Below are 23,279 nucleotides of genomic sequence, written 5' to 3'. Positions count from 1 at the left end.
TGGGCTTGTCCTCCTGGGCAGTCTCTTCTTCTCTTTCAGAGCTGGTAGGCAGACCTTTAAGCACTAGGCAGACCCACAGCTTCTTCAGCCAGTTGCGCAGACTTCCAGTGATGTCTCTTTGGGAGGCTAGCTGTGAGAGCTCTGGTCTCACAGCAGCTCTTCCAGAACTGTGTATAAGCATTCCTTTCCATAGTTAATGAATCAGTATAGAACAGGAACACAGTGGGAGGGTTTATATCCCTCCTTTATACTCATTTTCCACACAGAGGACGTGGCTCCACTAGAACATGTTTGATGTGGATCCCTTTAAAATGTTATTTTCTGGCTATAAAGCAGACACAGTTTATGTACAACGTGATAGATCTCACAGCAGGTCGTGATGTTGCTGGCTTCAAGTAGGAGTATCCTCAAACATAGGCACAATGAAGTCTGAAGACTGCACTTGGCTGCCATCAGCCTTAAGGAGCAGCAATTAGTGAAAGACGAAAGAGAAGGCCCTTCCTATAAACTTCCTTACTCTAAACAAAATAATCTGCTGACTCACACCCTCCACCAAAGGGCACTGCTCAGGAAGCACTAATCAATAATTCCCTGCTAACGGGCTCTAGTACAATTTCAATGGGTAGCTCCGTCCACATAAATTGGTATGCTGCCATCACCACTTCATGCCATCAACATAGGACATGGAAAGTAGCTCCATGTCATTAAAAAGGACTTGCTTGGTGTGACACTCAGTATAAAAGAACAGGTTCTGAACCTTGGGTTAACCATGGTCAGGACTAGGACTCAAAACTCACACTAAATTAGCAGGCGAGCTAGGCCAACAAAAACTGGATCCCCGTGTACACCCCTTATGCCATGGAGTAGACATCTCCATTCTTTTTTTTTTATATTCACGTTTTATGGATTTTAAACACATACAAACAGTTCAGCAAAATCACGGATAGCGGATATTCATTTACATCATCAAAATATATGTGACCCCAATTCAGCACCCCTTGGGGAGTACAGCCACAGGAAAACTTAAAGCGTCATTCATTTTCTTCGACAGCGCCCAGCCATTTACCCAACACCATTCGGTTTTTCTTGGGGCATCCACGCGCCGCGTATAGAGCCTTCTCTTGTGTTGAGACATCTCCATTCTTACATATACTTTATTAAAAAGTTGCTTGTCTATTAATGTGTAAGAACTGAAGTGCAAACGTCAAACTACATTGGCTGCAGTCCTGGGATTTGTTTTTGAATATTAGTATAGCCTGACCCTAAAATCACCAGTGCATTGTCTCACAGGACTGCACCTCTTGTGGTTAGTCTTGCAAGAAATCATCCATACCCAGGCCTGACACAGTGCTTGCCACAGGTGGCATCTTGGGACACATTGCTGTCTCCCCACTCTCCCCCATGTCTGTTTGCCACCGCACACTGCTGGAGCTGCAACAGATGATGGTGTATTTTTTTAGTGGTGAGATAGGATGGGTAGGCTGTGCTTACTATTGCTCATAAAGGAGCTTTGAGGGGCTTTCTTCCCAGTAGGGTGCAGGCTCAGAGTAGGTGTAGGTATAGGGAGCCTTGCATAGGTTTAAAGGGTCTCACAATGGAGTTGCAACAAGGAACCTGTAAGATTACATACTGGTCTCATAACAAGATACATAATCAATGGGGTTTTTTGTTACCTATTCAGGGAAGAGCACCAATTTTCTTAGTTTCTCGGCCCTATCATGCAACTCTTGCCTCTAGAAGAGGATGTTTTGGCTATCTATTCAGATGTTATTTCACCAAATGGCTTTACCAATCTTGGCATTGGCAAAGGTCTATTTTAAAAATTGCAGCAGTGCAAATCTTACCTTGGCTTAAATGGAATGAAAGCATTTTGTCCGCCACTTATGCTTTAAATTGGCTTCCAGTTGAGCTGTATATTCAGTTTAAAACCCTATTCCTTCATAATGAACAACTTGAATTTGTTCAAACACAACCGTAACACGTAACCTTTTCATTACACTCTATAAAGAAGCTTCTGGAATTCTTCTGAAGCCAATCAATGCAAAATCTATAATTTACTTACCAGCACCAGCAGGCATGTCAGAAGGGTTAGTGAGGCTGGAGGGTAAATCTTTTGCAGGTCATCTCATTCATTTATGATCTAAGGAACTGATCGTATTTAGGAAGACGTACTTTTGGGAATGTGAAAAAAAGATTTGGTGCCACCTAGAGTGGTTAGCTACATCAAGAAACTAAAGACCAGGCCTTTTGTTTTCTTATTTACTCATATGTTGTAATAGGACAGCAAGGCCTCAAACTGCACCGGGTCTGGGGCGGAGAGCCCCGGCTGCTTACCCTTGTGCTATGTTATAGTAGGTGTATTTTTATAGTGCACTATCATCCGTGAGGGTATCCTGGTGCTGAGCAGATGTGTGAGGCTAGCCTTGATGGGACTTAGTTCAAGAGCCAGGTCTTCAGCTCGTTGCGGATTTTATGAACTGATGATGAGGCTCTAATGTAGTGTGGAACGTTGTTCCGTGCCATGGAAGTGATGGATGAGAAGGGATGACTTTCTGATTTGCTTTTGCGTATGTGTAGGACATGTACAAGTGAGAATCTGGCTGAGTGGAGCTGCCTGGATGGTTGGTGGAACTGCATACGGTTGTCCAGGAAGGCAGGACCTATGTTATGTAGTGCTATGTATTTGTGGGTGAGACGCTTGAACTGTGTACTTTTATGTATTGGGAGCCAGTGAAGTTCCCTCAGATGTGGTGTGACGTGAACTCGGCGTGAGAGATTAAGGGCTAGTCTGGCTGCTGCTTTCAGGATGGTCTGAAGTATTTTGATAGGTTGATGATTCATGCATAGAGGGTGTTCCTGTGGTCCAGTCAGCTTCGGTGATGGTTTTCCTGATGCTGTTGGTTAGTCACTTGAAAATCGTTTTCAGCATCCTCGGGGTGTGACTGCAGGATGTGGCAACTGTGTTGGCCTGGGTGGAAATGCCAGGCATAATGTTGATTATGATTCTGAGGTTTTTTGCTTGTGTGCTGGGTCTGGGGGTTGGTCTGAGGTCTTCAGACTACCAGGTTGAGACCCACGGCAAGGCATCTTTTCCGAAAGTCACTATTTCTGTTATGTCCGTGTTCAGCGTAAGGTAGTTGGGCTTCATCCAGGAGGCCACTTTGGTCATGCACAAGTTGAAGTTGTTGTAGGTGCTGGGTGTTTTGTCCAAGAGGGACAGCGTCAGTTGCATGTCATCAGCGTAGGCGAGTATGTCGATGTGACGTGCAAAGATGACGTCTGCCAGTGGGTCCATGTAAATGTTGAAGAGGGTCAGGCTTAGGAAGAAACTCAAATGAGTTTCCAGGTTTCTGAGGAGTATGGTGACATGATGAGCAATTGGGTGCTTGAGGGCCAGACTGTGGATGCCTGCTTTGTGCAGCCGTTTGATCAGTGGGATGACAGACTGTTGAAGGCTGCAGAAAGGTTGAGAGGATGAGGGCTTCGGTATCTCCTCTGCCAAGGATTATTTGGAAATTGTCCATTGCTGTGATGAGGGCTGACTCTGTGGTCTGAATTCTGACTGTGTGGTGTCAAGTGGTCGGCGAGTCATCTGTTTCCAGCTTTATCTAGGATCTTGGTCGAATATTGTAGGCAGGAGAATGGATGGTGGTTTGCGAGCTTAGTAAGGCCTGCTGAAGGCTTCTTCAGGATGGTGTTGATGACTGCATGTTTCCAGGCTTCTAAAAAGGTGGCTGTATTGATGGAGGTGTTTAGGATGGTGGTAAATGCTCTGCAAATAAGGGTTGAACATTTGTTAAAAAAAGTGGTGAAGGCAAGAGTCTGACAGTGCCCCGGAGTGGATGGTCCTCAGAATTATTGTTGTTTTTTCTGTGGTGATGGTGCTCCGTGAGGTCAGGGTGTTGCTTTTGCCCAATAGAGGGAAACTTATTGTAAGGTTGACGGGTTCCAGTTGTGGGTTGAAGTTGCTGCATATGGTTATATTGCTGCAGAACATGTTTGAAAGGTAGTTGCACAGTTCGTGGGCTGGGGTGATGTTGCTGTAGGTTGCTGCTGGTGTGTTGGAGCTCTTGTTGTGACAGACCTGGGCAATAGATAGCTTGTACTGCACTTTATAATAGATTTTAACATGTAACACTTGAAAGGCAATTTTTCAGCATATTTAAAAAAGGGTAACATAGGGGGTGGAGCCAGGCGTTGTGGCCCCTGGCTGAATCCCAATAGAGCTGCTGAGCACCGGCCGTGTGATTATAGTGTCTGCTGTGACTGATGCAGGCAGGACAGCAGCTAGTATGCCCTAGGGACACTCTGATTCTGTGGCTATGTCCAAGAAGCTGTCTCAACTGTACACATTGGTGTCCCAGGAGCAGTGGTCTGAGGTGCGAGAATAATGTGCTCCAACCCTACATTTAGTTGCAGACAGGGTGTGCTGCCCCAATGATTGCAATGGCATTGAGGTGTTTAAACCCCTAGAGGGTTGATGGGCAGTGGTTTGTGACAGTGCTAACCCCTTCTCCGCATCTCTGTTGTGGTCACTGGGCACGGAGGCCTACTTGCTACTCTCGGGTCAGTGTTCCAGAAGGCCCACATACTCAAATCCCACCCCCATTCATTACAGGTGGTGCCAAGGCCTAATTTTACGTGCTTCCTGAGACACCAGCAGGCCTGAAAGATCATCACAGCAGCAAAACAGCATGGCCCATACCAGATTAATAATCTCCACATTTACCTCTCAGTAAATTTTTCTCAAGTCACTGACCAAAGAGAAAGCTGTCCTTGGCCCTGCACCCATGCTTACAGAAATGGCCTGCTGGAACTGGCCAAAATGATCATCACAGTTAAAGGCAGGATGAAGGAGTACAATGAAGCAGTACAATGAACCAGAGGATTTGGAGAGATTACTGGATGTCCTGGACACCTAAGCTATGGACACACTGGTAACACCAGACTCACCCTTACGGCGATCATGACGAGGGCCAGAGGCAGGCAAAAGTCACTCAACTGTGGTTGTTGGCGAGAAGGCACATATCACAGGTCCAAAGCCAACCTCAGGACCAATCTTGCTTGCCTTTAAAATTCTGATGGCAACACGGATGACCCGTACTCTATTATACAACACTTTTCTACACTCCACTCCAATTTATAAATGTTTCCTAGACTCTATGCTATGCCCCTTCAATGTATACCACCCCACTCTATATTAATGCCTTGTGCCCTACTCCACTCTGCGCCACTCCACTTTACACCACTCAGTGCTACCATATTCCACTCTATGCCACTCCATTCTTCTACACTTCACTGTACGCTATTCCACTGTAAGCTACTCCACTTTATGATAATCCACTCTACGCCTTTACAGTGTACACCACTCTACTCTACGCCGCTCCATTGTATGACACTCTCCTCCACTCTATTTAACTCGACTCTATAAAAGTCTACCACACTTCATGGCACTCTACGACATTCTTCTTCACTCTATCCCTCACTCCACTGTCCAACTATATACTACACTCTGTGCGAGTACACTCCAATATACAACACTTTATTCTACTATACATCACTTTTCTATACGACGCAGCACTCCACTCTATTGTACGAGAGCCCACTCCAATTCATGAGTTTACTACCTACTCTACGCTACACCAGTATACTCCTCTCCATGCCACTCTACTGTACCACACACCAATATACTCTATTGTACTTTACTCCACACTGTTGCACCACTCCACTTGACTCTACTCGACTGTACAAGACTTTACCTCACTCCACGCTATATACAACAATCCACTCTACGCAGCTCTACTGTTTCACACACTACTGTACTTTATGCAACTCCACTCTGCAACACTTGACTACACTGCATGTCACGCTCTAACACATTACTCCTGTCTATACCTTAACTCTACTGTACAACACTGCACTATACTGTATGCCACTGTACACCATTCCACTCTACAATACTATAGTTCACTGTAAGCAACTATTTTTATGCCACTGCACCCCACTTTACTCCACTCTACTCTGACACAGTCCTCCATTCTACTCCAATACTCCACTGTTGCCACTCCACTCTATGCCACAAAACGGTACTGTATACTTCTCTACTGAACTATACTGTATGCCACTCTACATCACCTTCCAATACTGTACAACACCGCACTACAGTCTACTGTACAGCACGCTACTCCAATTTATAACACTTTACTCTACTATATGCTGCACCACTCCACTCTATTGCACTCCACCCCACTAAAGTCTACAACATGCCACTGCACTTTATGGCACTTTACTACACTCTACAGTACCCCACTCTAGTGTACTTCACCCCACTATACTACACTCTTCTTTTCTACCCTTTATCTCACTCTACTATACTCCGGTCTCTGCCGCTCCACTGTCCGACATTGTACTCCAGTGTATGGAACTCCACTCTACAACACTGTGCTACACTCCATGCTACTCTATGACGCTCTTTTCCACTCTGTGCTTACCCACTGTACGCCACTGTACTACACTATACGCCACGCCAATCGACTTCTCTCTACTATACCCCACCCTGACGCAGGGAATCTGCTGGTAAAGTAGAACTGTGCCTTGGGATGACAGGATGTCAGAATGTAGGGACTGAATTCTCTTGGCTAGCTCACAGTGCCTCAACTGAACTCCTAACCTTCCAAGAGTAGGAGGTCATTTTGGCAACCTGGAGCATGACACTCTAGTTCCCAAGGGAACCGTGGAAACTGATCAACACCTTTTGTCTCTCACTCATGCCCTTAGTAAACAAAGGAAAGAAACAATGAAAGTTCACAATACATTTATTGAAACTATCGTAGTCTCTTATGAGGCAAATGTGCTGCGATAAGTAGGGAAATACACCTGAGAAATGTAATCAACAATGCTAGCAGGCTGTATACAATAAAAATCCAACCATGGCAAATTATCTATCTGTCTATCTGTCTATGCCTATCCTTACTGTGTAAGCAAAGGGATATATTAGGTATCTCTGGGATTAGCACCAGACCCCATATCTGGTGTACGTGGTGTGCATCATGAGTGTTAACCCCTTCGATGCTGCGCAGATTCCGCCGCTGTGCTGACGGAATCTTGCGCGGGCGTGGTCATGACGGAATGGTTCCGTCATGAGCACAGCTCAACCGTGGGTCATGACGGAACCATTCCGTCATGAGCACCGAAGGGGTTAACTCAGCTTATGCAAGGGTGCATGTCAGGCTCTGAGTGTGTTCGTACCAAGACAGGTCTCTCTGGCACAGTTTATATGATGAAACTACAGTGTTGCAAAGCTGCAGCTGTGCTATTGTGTTAGGTCTAAAACGTTAGGAACCGTTGCTAAGCGAGCAGAAAACAGTACAACACTGTGTTATGTATTCTAGATGACCTTGTACGAAATGTGCAGATGGAATCCCAAGAAGTCACTGAATAACAAAACAACATGTACATTGTATTTCTAAAATAATGACAAAAAACAAAAGTGTTATGTGTGGTAATGCAAGCAGAAGCATCCTATAACAGCTAATATGTTAAACTAAGGGAGAACCAAAGTGCACCCAAAAGAGACATCACTACACCCCCTCCTTGGTCGGGAAAGTAACTTAGTGACTAACAAAAGTAATGCATTTCATAAGTCAAGCTAATTCAATGCAATGCTAATAAGCATAAAATACAAATTTATATACATAATAAAAATGGAACAGAAACATTTTTGAAAAGGGGACAAATTAGGTCGAACTGGCAACCAAGATTTCGTCTACAATATTAATGTTTAGTGAATCCAGAACGGATTCAATCTCTGCACACGATTTCCGAAAATCCTCCTTCAAAACCTCCAAAGAACAGACATGATCTTCATTATCAACCGAAGCTGAGGAAGTAGTCTGTTGTCCTGCATCCATTTTATGAGAGCTGGAGTTTGGAAATCCTGGTCCTGAGGCACCTATTTCCCCAGTAGTACAACATGCCGTTCCATTGTATAATTCGCTGCTCCACTCTACCATACCTGACTCCACTATATGAGACACCATGTCACTATATTATATAACACTTTACTACACTGTACGATACACTACCACACTCTACTGTACTTCACTCTATTCCAATCAGCAATACTCTACTCCTTGACAATAGACTTTACAACACTCTCCTCCACTGTATTGTGCAACACTCCACATAACAATTCTCCATTTGTGACACTGAACTATACTATTTGAAGCAGGTTTTTATTAAAAATTAATAGACGCCATTGAAATTCAATTAAAAAAGCTACGTTTAAATCTAAGTTATAGTTAGGAAAATGTATTTTCCCTATACAAACTAAGTTTAAACTGCACAAACTTCTAAAATTCTATAGTTACAACTTTCATTTACAATTTATCCACCACCTTCAAATTATTATAAGTAGCGGACCTCATTACACACTCTTATCAGCTCGCTAGCCAGAAAACACTAACTATAATTTACCATTCTACCATGCCTTGTGTTCTCACAAATAATGATACTCCACTGTACAAAACTACACTGTATGGATTCTCCCCACTCTACTGAATGACACTACACTCAACAAAACTGAACTATACAACACTCCACTGAACTCCACTCTATGCAACTACACTATACAACACTCTGCTACACTCTATGCCACTGTAAGACACTCTACTCGATGATGACACTTCACTCCACTGCACTCTACCCCATCACGCTGCATTTCATGACACTCCAGTCGATGACACTCCACAGTTCAACACTCAGCTCTACTGTTCAACACTACACTGCACAACACGCTACTCGATTCTCCGATACTCCACTCCACGATACGACACACCACGCCACTCTACTGTATAACACTACTCCACTGTACATTGCATCATTCCATTCTATTCAACTCCACTCTATTCCACTCTATAATACTCCACTCTATTTACACTATAATCTACAGCACTCCTTACTAAAACTGTACCACACTCCACTTTACAACACTCCAAGCAATGACACTCCACACTGCAATTTGAAACACATTTTTATTAAAAAGTAAAAACCATTAACATACAATGAAAAAAGAAAAGTTTAAGGATAATTTACATTTAGAAATACCTTATATATTCTTTCTATTCACACCCAACTAAAAGTAACCAGTTTATAATTCATGCACCACCTTCAAATTACTATAAGTCCCACACCTCCGAACAGTTGTCACCTCACTTGCCACACTACATTAACTATAACTCATGCCTTTTGTATGCACTGTTTATACCCTTGGCTACTATATCACATGTGAAATCATAGCATCCACTTATAACTTCTCAAATGACATTATTTGCCACAACAGTGCCTGGTAGAGTGGTGAGTTATCGCTAGTGTTCTCTGGTAAGCGAGCTGAAAAGAGTGTGTAACGAGGTCAGCTACTTATAATAATTTGAAGTTGGTGGATAAGTTGTAAATGAAAGTTACAACTATAACATTAGACTTTTTAAAGTTTGTGTAGTTTTAACTTGATTTGTATAGGGAACTAAGTTTTCCTAACTACAAATAACATTTAACCTTTGTTTTTTCATCTATGTATGTGTATATAACGATTGACTTTTCTTTCACCGACAAATGGAGCCCACTTCAGCATGCGTTCAAAAGTTCATTTTATTTTCCTATACGTCAGCCATGACACGTTTCAGCCGTCAAAGCAGCCTTGTTCACACAGTTTATATATATAAATTGTAGGATCTACTGGCAAATGGCAAAACTCTTGCCACCCACTATTACCCACTTTTCCTGTGATTAAGAATTAATCTCCCATGTGTTGGTAGACCTAACAGACATAGGAACAGACCTAAACTGTAACCATGTGAAGACCACGTTGACACTACACTGATTTAATACAGTCTATGTTTTGACCAAAGTTTTCGGCCAAATAGAATATTGAATTTTCCCTCAGAGAAATGTGATAACAGTTTGTGGTTTTAGCTAAGTTTTATGTTTGCAGGGCATTTTAGGGAAGGAAAGGTAGTGAGATCCACCCAAGCCTCACCTACCAGGATTCCTTGGGTATCTAGCTTTCAGTAATGTCTGAGAATGGTAGGGTTCTCTTTGTACCAGCCAACCCTGAGTTCAAATTCCACTGAAATGATTGAAATTCACTGAAAAAATACTGAGATTTCTGAGAAGTTTGGAAACAATGGGTGGCAGGACTTTTGTCAACCGCCACTGATTCTGGAACTTACAGTCATAGGAATGTGAGAGAATTCAATGATTTTAGCCAAAGTTTGATGTTTGCAAGGCATTCTTGGTACGAAAAAGTAGTGGGATCCATGAAAGCCACATAATGAGTGTCTATTTTTAAAAATGTCTGGAGTTTGTAGGTTTTCCTGGGTGGCGGTCGCCCTGGCCCGAAACACCACAGCTAGTCACATCCCCAGAAATATTGAAATGTTCCAAAAAAATATTGATGTCTCCACTCCGCATTTTGGGGTCTTTCCTGTCATGGGTGATAGACCTACTCACACAGGTGGAGGACTGTTTTTATCAGGAGGAGTGTGAAAACATTGGATGGTGAGACTTTTGCTGCTTCGTACAGATTCTGGAACTTCCCCACTCAGTAATCTGAGTAAAATCTGTTATTGTAGCCACGGTTTAAGGTTTTTAGGTCATTCTGAGTAAGAAAAAACATTGGGATCCATACAAGCCACACCAACTTGAACTCCCTTAAGGTTTCTAGGTTTCATAAATGTCTGGAGTTGGTAGGTTCCCCTGAGTGCTGATCAACCCTGGGTGAAAATACTACACATATCCACATCCCCAGAAATATGGAAGTTGCAACAAAACGTTTTGATGTCTCCATGTTGCCTTTTGAGGCTTTTCCTGTCATTCAAATTATAGGCACACAACTGGGGTCTCTTTTTATTGAGAAAAAAGTGGGAACACAAACTAGTAGAACATTTGGTTTCCAAATGTAAGTAAGTGTGGAAGAACAAACACTTATTACAAATTGCTCTCTGAATCACATTACTTTTTTATTCTTGGGCATATTTTAAAAATGCACACAATTCATTAAAACCAGTTTTTCATTCATTAGATTTTACTTGTGAATGGATGCATGATTGATACACAAGGGAAAATTATTATGAGCTACATTCAGCTGATGGCACTTTGTTTTGCCTGTTTGCAGACAACCAACAAACACTATTTATCCATGTGACCAGAAGAGTCTGATGGGCATAACAGTGTATTATTTTTGTAGAACAGGCATGAGGAAAAAAATTACAGAAGAAAACATTTTCACCTATTTCTGTGTTTTTCCTACTTGTTTTCATTAGTTATTGATTTCAATGGTTAATTTAAAGCATTTTCATTTACTGCCCAGAACATCTAGGCAGATATCTATTATGATAATGACCTTTAAAGTTCAAAGCAAGAACAAATATTAGAAAAAGGGTAGATCCAGAAGTCATCTCTTAAGTGCTTGAGGCTTCCTCCTCCCACCCCGAAGTGTTTAGCCCTTGTACTGATGTTTGGGGTAGTTCCCTCTTCCGCCATCATACCTTTTTTCCTCAAATGACATTCAGGTGAAATGTACACTTTTTTCTCCTACATGTTGACTATTCTAAATGTACCTAGGCTTTGTAGATTCCCCTAGCAGAAAGCAAGAAAATAGCCAAAATGTTGAAAACTTTACTTTTTAGAAAAAAATAAAAATTGCAAAAGTGCTGTGCAAGAAAAACTTTTTAAAAAATCAACAAAATGTTCACTTTTGCTAAGATTGCGCTCTTTCCAGCTTTTAGAAACCACCAAAGTTGTAAATCATTTTTGCACAGCAATTGTTGCAGTTTTCTAAGTTGTGGTAAATATATCCTATTGTTGCAGTTTCTACCTACTCTCAGTTTGTAGGGGAAAGAGGAGTGAAACCAATTGGTGAACTTGGAATGCACTACATTTCTAGAAAAAGTAGACACCATTTTGAAAACTACACCATCTGTGACACTTGCTCTGAACTTTAAAGGCAACTATCATATGAGATTTATGCCCAGACCTTATGGCAACAATTGAAAATGCTCTTTGTTCAGTGCTGAAATGTTTATGCCATTCTATATTTTGTCCACAGAAAGAATGAAGCTGTTTCTCCGGCAGCAGTCAAATTTGAAACACTGACTGATCATCCAAAAAGTAAGATTCCTATATATTCTTTAATCTAGTAACTGTGTCCGTGGTTGAATAGGACAGACTGTTGCAGTTCGACAAGTTAAATCAAGTCATTTGAATATAATTGTATTTTTTTATGTTTAGATTCTCAGAATCCAGTCAATTCAGATGTTTCCCAAGTCAGTAATGTACAAAAGGTAAGACAAAAGGCTTCTTCTGAGGCATAAAACAGGCACATTCTTCTGAGAGTACACTGTTTAGCAGAACCTGTACTCAACTGTTAAATCTGGTACAACAGTTAGATTTCTTTTATTAGGCTAAACAATGCATCAAATACAAAACATATATTTTTAAAGCAGATGCAAGGACAAATAGAACACAACTCCTTTAAGGTCAGTTCAGAATTCTTTAGGCGAGAGGCCCACAAAGCGTCCTCCCTCCACTACTAAAATATGCTGAGGGTCTTGAATTCCGGTCTCTCATGCATATTTGCCTAGTCCTAAGCTTGCTATTCCCCAGCCCAAAAGCACATTTGATCTTAAGGACCATTGACTTTTAGCTTGCTTCATTAGTCTGGGGCCTTCAGTTTAATGACAGCTATATTCTGGACTGCTGGGAGGCAGTGGTGTAACACACTCAAGTTTCATTACATCACTGCTGCCAGTGTCTGTTGTCCTGGGAACAAACTTTTGAAATAAGGGCCCCTGAAAAGGTAGGGGCATTTGAGGCTTTGAATTAGACATTTCTATAATTCTTTGTCATTGGTTCATTTATTAGAAGCTTCTTGGAGACCCTGCTGAAGGAGCCCTATTTTCCATCTTTTATTGTTCGCTCGTTGCTTTAAAACGGAAGAGGATATGGCATATTAAATCCTCGGCCTGTGTCGCATTAGACACTGAATAAACATCACTCTTCAAACTTATACATACATTTTATTTTCAAAATATTTATTATTGTTAAAATTATATAAATAATAAAATAATACTCGTAAATAAATAATACTACACATTGATTTAAAAAATAATAACACTATACAATTAATTATAATATACAAATTTAAAGAGCATAATACAATTAATGAATACAAAAATTATTAAAAGCAATTAAAAATGTACATTATTTTTTGTGACAATTCTTTTCATTGAATTTTAAACATTTGAAAATATAGAACAACTTTTAACCAGTAAGCAAACACCACACTGTCACAGATAGAATGAAAAAAAAACAATGTTATATTATCCATTAAAGAATATATGCATAAGTATGCCACCCAACATAGACATGCAACGTTTCATGTATTATATTATATTATAGATCTTCACTATATCTGAGATAGCCGTCTCATACTCTGGAGTGCTTTCGAGGAAACCACCGGCCTCGTTGATTGGCTTCTCATAGATTCAATTCATTTAACACAATTCCATCCAGAACCTGTTGGAGGGTCGGTCTGTTTTTAGTGTTTCGCAATATTTTGTTCAGCAATCATAAGACCGAAAATAAGTAGCGTCCTCTCTCTCTCGGTGTAACCTTCTTCTTTCACTAAGCCAAGTAAGGCCATTTTGGGGGCTCACTTCAGCTCCATGTAGAAGGAAGGAAGTCCCCTAATGCTACTACACACCGGATACAGTACAGAGTTCGGCTTTTATTCATGTGCCAAAGGCAATGAGGGATCAGATGAATGTGATCAATGTTATCTGAATAGAATGAGTCCAAACCGTGTCGAGACTGCAGCCTCTCAAGGAGACTAAAAGTCATCAAGTGGACCAAGGTCCTGCTTCCATTTACTCTTTAAATCAGGTAAGGAGTCTGGAGTGTTTATTACTAATGTTTTGTAAATAATAGTTTAGTTAGCCATGGCCTGGCAGACAGTACATGGTAATTTTGGCTTCCAGTGGATTGTTATCTGTGAGGTCTACAATGTCGGAGAGATAGGGGCTAAGATTATGTTTGAGCTCTCAAGCCAGGTTCCTGAAAGGACCTCACCCTGCAGTACTGACCACATGACCCAAGAAGAAGAAGATTCCCAGGGAGTCCCAGTTAACAAATCTGTCCAGGGCGGTGACCTATGGCAGCCTAGTACCATGCCAAAATGTACATAATTAATAATGTAATTACTGAATGAACAAAAATAAAAATAAAAATGTGTATGTTTATTAGTTTCAACAGGCATAATGACAGACAATAAATGCAAGTCAGATCTAGAAAGCCAATAGGGAACAAACCCTTCCTCCCCTCCCCCAGGCAGAACGAATTCCAAGTTATTGTACATTTTGAGAAATCCTGTGCATCATAAACAGACAGATACAGAGCAGCAAAGTCCAAGGCAGTAGGTGAGCTCTCGCAGTGAAGCCTCTAGTGCAAACAGATTAAAGGGCGTACAGGACCTTAGGCTACATGTATGGAGCAGCAAAGACTCAGTGGGTGAGTTTGCATGATAAAGCCGCTGTTACATAAAGATTAAAAAGGCATATATTTCCATAGATTACATCAAATCCGGGTGGGACAACAGGTATGCAGTGAGTGGGGCCCAGAAATCCTTGGGGCGGGACTTCTCGGGTAACTCCTCCTCATAGATCAACAACTGATCCCTACAGTAAAGCAGATGCCGGAGCCACTTTTTTACCATTGTAACAGTCCTAGCTCCCCAACATTGCGCGACTGCCCTCTTTGCAAACAAAGTGGATACTGCAACTATGCGTCTGTTACAAGGCTTAAGGCATTTAACATACCCAAGGAGGCAAATCTCAGGAGTGCAATGCACTGGTTCTAGCACAATATCAGTAAGTGTCCGCACCACCCCGGACCAAAAGGCAAACACACCCACACACAACCATGCCACATGCAGGAAGTCCGCATCAGCCTGCCCACATCGCACGCAGCTAGCAGACTCATGCATGACCATACCTACATAGAGGGGTTTAATATATTGGTGTAAGAATTTGAAGTGAATTATTCTGAGGTTACAGTTTGCTGTGAGGCGACCACTGAGTTCGCAGCAGGCCTTTCAAGTGTCAGGTGTGAGGGTGGTCCCCAACGCTGCCTGCTATCTGAGACAGGAGGGATGGTCACTCAGTTCCCGCTCTCGCAAGGTAGCATTGTAAAGTTTAGTAATTAAGCCCTTACGTGCCTCCCCTGCCAGCATCGCCTGTTGTGCCCGGATAGACCGGGTAGATAGTTCAAATAGCTTGTCGTACTCGGACATAGGTAAAACTGAACATAAAACCATGATCCGCCCCCGTATCTCCTGCAGTATCCTGAACCGACCATGCATGTACAGGTCCCCCATCCGGAAGACACCAGCTTTAGCCAACTCCTTGAGAGCAGGCTTCTCCTGTGCCGCAGAGATGTCGGGGTGTGAGGCCAATGGCAGCAATGGAGCATAGAAATATGGTAGCTGAGCCCCTCTTGCTAGCATTCGCCAAGCCCACGCTGTGCAGTGTACGGGGTTTATTTCAGTCCGTGGGCCACCCGAGCAGCCAGATAGGGTAGCCGCCTGCAGTGGCATTGGAAGAACGGCATAAGATTCAATAGCTATGTGAGGTTGAAACCGCTGTGGGAAATGCCAATAATGCGCAAATTGCGCCTGCGTGCACAAATAGTATAGTCCGAGGTTGAGGGCCTCAAACCCGCCTCAGTCAAAAGCCTGAACAAGAAGATCCCACCGGCATCTGGGCTTCTTTCCGCCCCATACAAATGTCAGCAGCAATGATTGAAGTGTTTTAAACAACGCCACATTCAGCTTTATGGGGATGTTAACAAAAAAATAGAGCAGTTTGGGGAGGAAGGCCATTTTTACAACAGATATCCTATCTGCTAGCGAGAGGGGCAAGTGCGCCCACTGCTCAGCCAGTGCAGTGATACGCGTGACGGTGCATCCATAGTTCTTAGTGATCACCTTATCGGATCCCTATGTAGCCACATCCCCAGATATTTCACGGGATCTTACGTCCAGGTTACGGGAAAGTCCAACTCCATCTCTCTTGTAACAGCCGTCAGCAGAAACACCACCGACTTTTTCCAATTAATCCCGAGACCGAAATATCGCTCAAACTTCACATACTCTTGGAGCAGTGCAGGCAGAAATGTGGTGGGCTCTCGGACATAAAGTAACATGTCATCTGCATATAGGGAGACCACAAGTGGTCTCTGTCGAAAACGCAGCACAGCAGCTGCGTGCTTCTGACGGAGCTTACAGGCCAGGGGCTCTAATGCGAGGGAGAAGAGTATTGGCGACAGGGGCACCCCTGCCGTGTGCCTCTTTCTATAGGAAATGCCGATGGTACCCAACCCTTAACACGCACCCGAGCAACTGGATTGTCATAGAGCACTCTAATCAATTGCAGGAAAAACGGGGGAAGCCCATTCTAGTGAAGACTGTGAACATATAGGTCCATTGGAGAGAGTCGAAAGCCTTTGCTGAAAATCATAGAGTCCCCATCAGGGCCAACACGTAGGCGTGCGGGGTATAGCATGGCATACGGAACCCCTTCCGGTTGTAGAAACTTTTTTACTGCACTGGATTCACGCCTCGCCAATTGTACGGTCACAGTAAAATTGGGAAAAAAGGCCAAGGTGTTGCCCTGATGTTCAATAGTTCCCTTATCCCAAGCGAGGCGTAGGATATGTCCCTGACTCTGTAGTCTAAGAGCCTGGCTATAATAGAACATGGAGGGGCACCTGGGATAGGTCTCGGTGCCAGAGAACGATGGGCCTGCTCGAAAACAAACATGTTGGAAAGGTGTTCAGACCCAAAAAATTCCCTAATCAGGTTCTCCAGAAATATCTACATTCTGTTATTGCGCTGGCACCGCGCCTCCAAATCTTCATTCTTGGCCTGGATGATGGACAGCACCTTCTCCATATTGAGCGCCTTGCCAGCCACTTCGCTTAAACCATCTTCGGTGGCTGAGACACGTTGTTCAACCTCACCCATGCGGGCTTTGTGTTTCTCCATCTGTGAGGACATATGATCTAGGCGGTGGTTTACTGCTGCCATAGTACCTTCAATAGATTGAAGGCTGCATTGCATCGCCAAGAGAGTAGTTTCCAGTGTGGGGGAGTCATTACTGTGGGCGTCCGCTTCCGAGGCCGCCTTTTGAGAAGATGTGTCTGGTTTGCGGGCCTCAAAAGTGAGGCAAAGTTGCGATTTGTCAGTTCTCCCCATGTTGAAGCTAGTAAGGCTTGCTTCCCTAGTCCATCAGGCCCTGCCCTAACGTGACAAATTATACACCAAGGAGGCCCAGGATAGAGACACTGTAGAGGGTAGAGCAAAAGTGAGAGCAACAGGAGTCCTCGAGAAGAACTTACACCACCCAAGATGCCAAGGGGGGCACGTCAGTCTAGCGCCAGACTATAGAGTCCCAGTGGGGTCAAAGTAACTCGTAGTGCCACCACGATGACACTCCCAAACACAGAATGTGCGCAGCATCCCCATGGCAGCTCACGAAATGCTGGGTGATGTGTTAAGCCTGCCACAAGAAGGGAACCACGTGGAAATCCAGGAATAGTCTCTCGGGCCAACAGCAGGTCTCCCGGGCAATGATGCACCTCAAACACCCAATGGGACACCAGCAGGGAACGCAGCCTCCAGGCACAGAGCTGGTCATGGGGCAGCCATTTGTGAAACCGGCGGCTCAGAAGAGGCCTCAGTACAGCAAGGAAGGCGCGGGCCAAGCAAAATTATCCAGCGAGCAGCAGCTGCAATCTGTACCACAGCCAAGGCCCACCTCGTGCGCAGAGTGGCAGCCCCGCTGAGGCTTGCTCCCACCAGCCCAGCAGCAGCAGGCAGAGTGCGGCACCAGCTGAGGGCCCCCACTCGCCTCCTCAGCTACGGGCCGCACACGCGCCGCACCCCACTCACCACCGCCGGAACCAGGAGCGATGCGGTGCGATGGCAGACATTCGAGGCCCAGCTTCGGCCACGAGGGGACCCAGGTAAACGGCCGCCATCCTCCGATCGCCGCCGCACACTATGCAGTCCAAACAGGCAGTCCGGTGCATCCACAATCGCCGGTACTTCAGGCCCAGAGCACCGCCTCAGCCCAACCAACGCCGTAGGAGGGCCAGCTAACGCGGACAGGCTGAGGTATCCAAGTCTCAGGGGCGCCCAGCGGCCACCATGTTGCGAGCGCTAGTCGGAGGGACAGGCAGGCAGAATGCAGCGCGTTGCGGTAGACTAAAGCGCAATCCAACTTTCTCAGCGCTTGCAGGGGGGCTCCACAGCGCTATCACGTCCAGTCAGGGGTAGGGATGTAGCGATTTTCAGCAGATATTAGGCGGAAGATGTTTCGGCAGGGCGGAGCAGCACGACAGTGCGGCTATCTTGCCGTGCCACCTCTAGCGCCCCCCCAGGAAAATACATTTTAATGTTGTAATTATCTATTAAATGATTTATAAATCAAATAGATTACTTAGTTAATAATCAAATTAACTAATAAAAACGTATGATATGAACTATTCAGAAATTAATAATACACAAGTATAAAATATATATTAAAATAACTTCTCACTATGCAAACCCAACAGCCCACCAACTAATAATAACATTCAAATAAAATAAAAAAAGCTTTAAATATATTACCAGCGCAAAATAATAGAAACTATTCCAAAAAATAATTGCACATAATTAACATTAAAATAATTATAATTTAAAACAAAAAAGTAATACAACATCACACAATTATTTAGAAACATATATTATATAAAACTGTATTAAAAAAACTATATTAAATTGTTAAAAAATTATATTCTTACCTGAAATATTCTGCCTCACATTATTCCTGGCATCACAATATTTTTGACATGATATTTGTGTCCAATTATATTTTTGACAATATTAAGATTGTACAAGAAACACTGGTCCCACAGCTGAAAGTAATACAATTAATACTGATGAACTAAATGGGTTTCAATCATTGCTTATAATAAATCACACATAAAGAACTTTTATAAAAACGTTTGCTTTGTGACAGCACTGCGGGTGTGTAGAGGGAAATGTGCTCTAACATGTACTGATGAGATAAGTGTATTCTCTCTAATCCTTCAATGGCCTTTCTCGAAGTTTTAATTTGACCTTTTCCTTTCTGCCTCACTCTCAGTTCCAAAATTGCAATGATAACAATTTAATAGTCTTTAACGTTGGCTGGCACCATGTTTGGGCTATGTATTTTAATGTAAGCATTATCTTGTATAAATCATGATTATTAGGTTTTGTGAAATTTCAATACAGATGATCTCCCTAATGCACCGAGGTAGTTTCTCATGTGACTTAACATATGTAAAAACATATCATGGATACAATTCTCATGCAGATGACCACCTAACCCTCATTAGCATAACTCTCCCAAAAATGATATGGATTACTGGATAATTATATTACATAATTGCGCGGGGCCTTGCTAGCACTTGTGCATTCTGCATGATGGTTGTACAAAATTGGTCTTACATATAAATGAACTGGAGAAAAGTTGGATTAGTGCACTCCCACTCAGCCAAGGAAGTACTCAGAAAACTGACAAAAACCTTTGAGCCATACTTCTATAGTCCCAAGTGAGCGAAGTGGGTGAGTGTGACCACCCCTAGAAGTGTTCTAGAATGGGTGTTGTAGCTGAGTGAGCTTACTCCTCATACTATATTTTAAGTCGGCTAAATGGTACATTGTACAGCATACCATTTTGTGAATTTCTAATGAAATAACTTCCAGACGGCTCTGACAGTGTTATCATAAAGTGATAAATAAACATAAAGTGCTGTGAATGTACTGAGTGGGACTGACTCCAGAGGTGTGGGGGAGTTCCTTGCCTCCCTTTCCCCCTATGCAAATTTCCTTCTTTCTTTCCAATCCACTTTTTCCCTTTTTCCCTTGGTCAGATCTTTACCTTTTATTATCAACATTTGTTTTTTCCCTGTCTTCATCACTATACTTGGCTCCTTTGACACCACTTGACTCCCACCACTTAACTTTTTCATATAGTCTCGTAAACTATTATTGTTAAGCTTATGTTTGAAAGCGGCCCATGAAGCACTAATTAGACTTTGGTGTGACCCAGCCTGCCAGGCCATCAGTTCCAGTGGCCTTTAGCTGGTGAAGACAAATGTCACTCTTAAGTCCGGTTTAGTCTAACTGACACTGGAATCCCTATACAGTACACCAGCAGTACTTCTGCCCAACAATCACCACATTGCAAGCACTTGCATGGTTGTCCTCATAGGTGCTACACATACAACTCGTTTGATGGTTTTCCCATTTTTGGGATTTTGCTCTTTTCTACCACTTCCGTGTTCTTATCTTTACCTTCTTTCTCTGTGTCAGTGTGTGTTTCTGACAAACAGCCCTGTTGTTGAGGGGGTTGACACCCATGGGTGTTTTACTATTCCTTTTATTCATCAACTCTTTGCACAAACCTCAATCTTATGCTTGTGGAACAGACTGGCAATTTTTTAAGGTCTGGTGTTAACCAAGATCTTTCAGCCTCTTCTCTTCATCCATTGGTCAGTCGTTTTGACATTCACATTTTGTTTCCGCCCACTACAACATGGGTCAATGGGTCAGTCTACTTAAGTCACTGAATAACCTCACGTTGAGTGATTGCATTTTGCTCTCTCACAATGAGCACATCCACACACAAGGTATTTCCCTTCGGTGACAGCGTTTTAGTTTTTTACTTCAGTGTTGCCTTTGTGTTTAGAGCCTGATGTGATAGCAGGACACTTTCTTCTACCTCCTTATGCACAGATCACATTCTGCTTTATCAGTTCCTGACTCCTGCAAATTCTGTTCCTTTTGGAGAGTCCTTTGTTCATCTGACTGCAGTTTTTTATTACACCTACCAGATTGTGCCCATTTGAAACTATTCTGTATTAGGTAATCCTATTTATTTGCATGCAGTACACACAGTAGAACACGTTTATTCTGGACTCACTTTCACCAACGGTTTAAAAAAACCGATTTTTTGTTTTTATTTATTTGATTTTATTGAAATTGCACATAAACAAAGTACAGCATATGTATTAGACAATCAGCATTTTTCAAGAACAGGGCAGAGTAAATAGCATGTAGCACAGCAATATTCAATCCATTTCTGCACATACACTACAGTGGTATCTTACAGGAATGTCACATATTAGAACCATCATATAACAATGTGTGGTTAAGTAAAAAGGGCCATATACACAGGGGGTGCGCACAGAAAAACCGTAGAATGGAGTGTTTAGGCCTGATTGCATAATGATTGGAGTGGTTAAAAAAAAAAAAACTTTGCTCATGAAGAAAACTGGCCATTTGTGTATTTAATTTGCGGAGTCGTAACAATTTATTTATTCTTTTCTTTCCGTTATTGCTTTCCTTCTTTCTTGCTTTCCTTCCTTCTGCTTTCCTTCTCTCTTGCGTTCCCTCTTTTCTTATGTTAATTTATTTTTCTTTCTTCCCTTTTTATGTCTTCTTGCTTGTTGTCTTTCATTCCATCATTCTTTCTTTCTTACCTTCGTTCTTTCTGTCTTGTTTTCAATCCTTCTTCCTCTGCCATCCCTCCGGAGCAGCTGCCTAGGAAATTTACCCTTTGCTCTGCCCATGGCGTCCAAAGGTTCTTCTTTAGCTGTCCCTTGCTGGAGTGCTCATATATTTTTCCTTTTATACTCTTGTTTTCCTCTCTCGCTCTAGTTTGCTGAAGCTGGACCACGTAAATAGTAGTGAGGGTTACTTTCACCTTTCATCTCCTCTTCCTTGTGGGAGAGAGACGTGCATAGTGGCATGGATACAGCTTGCCTATTAGATTGCCTAAGGTGTTAGCATAATCCAATCTGAAATTAACTACTGACCCCTGAGGGTACATGGTGAGGGGCAGGGGTGCAGAATAGGCAATCAATCAATCAGGGATTTGTATAGCGCAACTATTCACCTGTGAGGGTCTCAAGGCACTAGCAGATGGCAGATGGATATGGTTTCTGTGTGAAAGAAGAAACAATAAAATATTGTTGACTGTGAAATCAATTGGGCTTTCATTGACACACCAAGATTTTTAACATCATCTCAAATTATACATGACATCTAGTACTTTTCAAGCCTGTGGGTTCAGTGGTTGCATCCTATTTTTTTTTATTTTAATGTTACTGGGAATTGAATGGTGCATGGCTACACCAAAAGGGGCTATCCAGCATGCTTGGAAAACTGCTACAAGATGGAAAATTAGAACAACCATGTCTTGAGCTGTTTTTGAAAAGTTCGTAGGTGATCGAAGGAAGTTAAATTGGATGGAAGGCTGTTCCAGAGCTTGAGGCCAGTCAACTTGTCTTGCCAATTTGAACTGTGATACGATGGCTACGCTAAGTGCCATAGATCTGAGACGTCTAGTGGAGTGGTAGGTCTTCAGAAGGGATTTCAGGCACAAAGGTCCAGTATCATTCAGAATTTGATGCGTGACACAGAGTGTCTTAAACTAGATCCATTTTTCTTAGGGGAGCTAGCGATGGCTACGCCCCAGCTGACTAGATGTCGAATGAGCTTTAGGAAGATGTCCAAGCAGTCTCTTTACAGCATTTAAGATCAATTGAAGCCTCTTTCTGGATGACTCAATGATACCAAAATATAGTATGGTGCCATAATCGAAACATGACATAATGAGGGCTTGAATGATTGGCCTCTGAGTGGAGAGAGGACATCTTTGCAGATTTTCCTTCAGTCTCCTGGACATTCCAAAGCAGCAGGGTGTCCAGGGGCAACTCCTCCATTTGAGTGGAGAAGCGTCGCCCCACAAAGAAAAGCCCCAGTCCAGAGCTGAACAAGAAAGTGGTAATAATGTTTATTTATTACCATTTTCTTTGTCAGCAAAAGAATTGAGCGACCGGACGGGGCTGGGCCAGTGCTGCCGAGTGAAGCTTTAAAAAGCGCATGTCTATTTGGCTGGTTGTCTTGCGATGGCCAGCCAGACATGCACATTTTAAACTTCTGAGACAGCTAGGTTAGATAAAGTGCAGGCCTCCGGTGCTCTTGATAACGCTGAGTGAGGCTGCTCCCTCCAATCCTGGTGCTGCTCATGCTGGTGAGAGCAGGGCCAGGATTGGTTCGGGGAGGTGGCTGCTTCCCGCATTGGAGTCTGCTTTCAGAGAAGACTGAAGGAGAACGTCACTTCAAGCAGGAAGGT

At 42.9% G+C, this 23,279-nt stretch overlaps 1 protein-coding gene across 1 annotated transcript in view; it reads left to right on the top strand.

The window, feature by feature from the left end:
- LOC146862729 (uncharacterized) overlaps window positions 1-23,279 on the top strand; it is a 536,839-nt gene that overhangs the window by 465,871 nt on the left and 47,689 nt on the right. The window contains exons 7-8 of the mRNA XM_085641987.1: window positions 12,104-12,165; window positions 12,286-12,338. Of these exons, the coding sequence (XP_085498113.1) occupies window positions 12,104-12,165; window positions 12,286-12,338 (115 nt within the window). The remainder of the gene's footprint in view (window positions 1-12,103; window positions 12,166-12,285; window positions 12,339-23,279) is intronic.

This window comes from Triturus cristatus, chromosome 2_2 (assembly GCF_964204655.1).
Source record: "Triturus cristatus chromosome 2_2, aTriCri1.1, whole genome shotgun sequence".
In the NCBI taxonomy this organism is placed as follows: domain Eukaryota; kingdom Metazoa; phylum Chordata; class Amphibia; order Caudata; family Salamandridae; genus Triturus; species Triturus cristatus.
The sequence above is the reverse complement of the archived record's forward strand: the minus strand, read 5'-3'. Positions and strand labels throughout refer to the sequence as shown.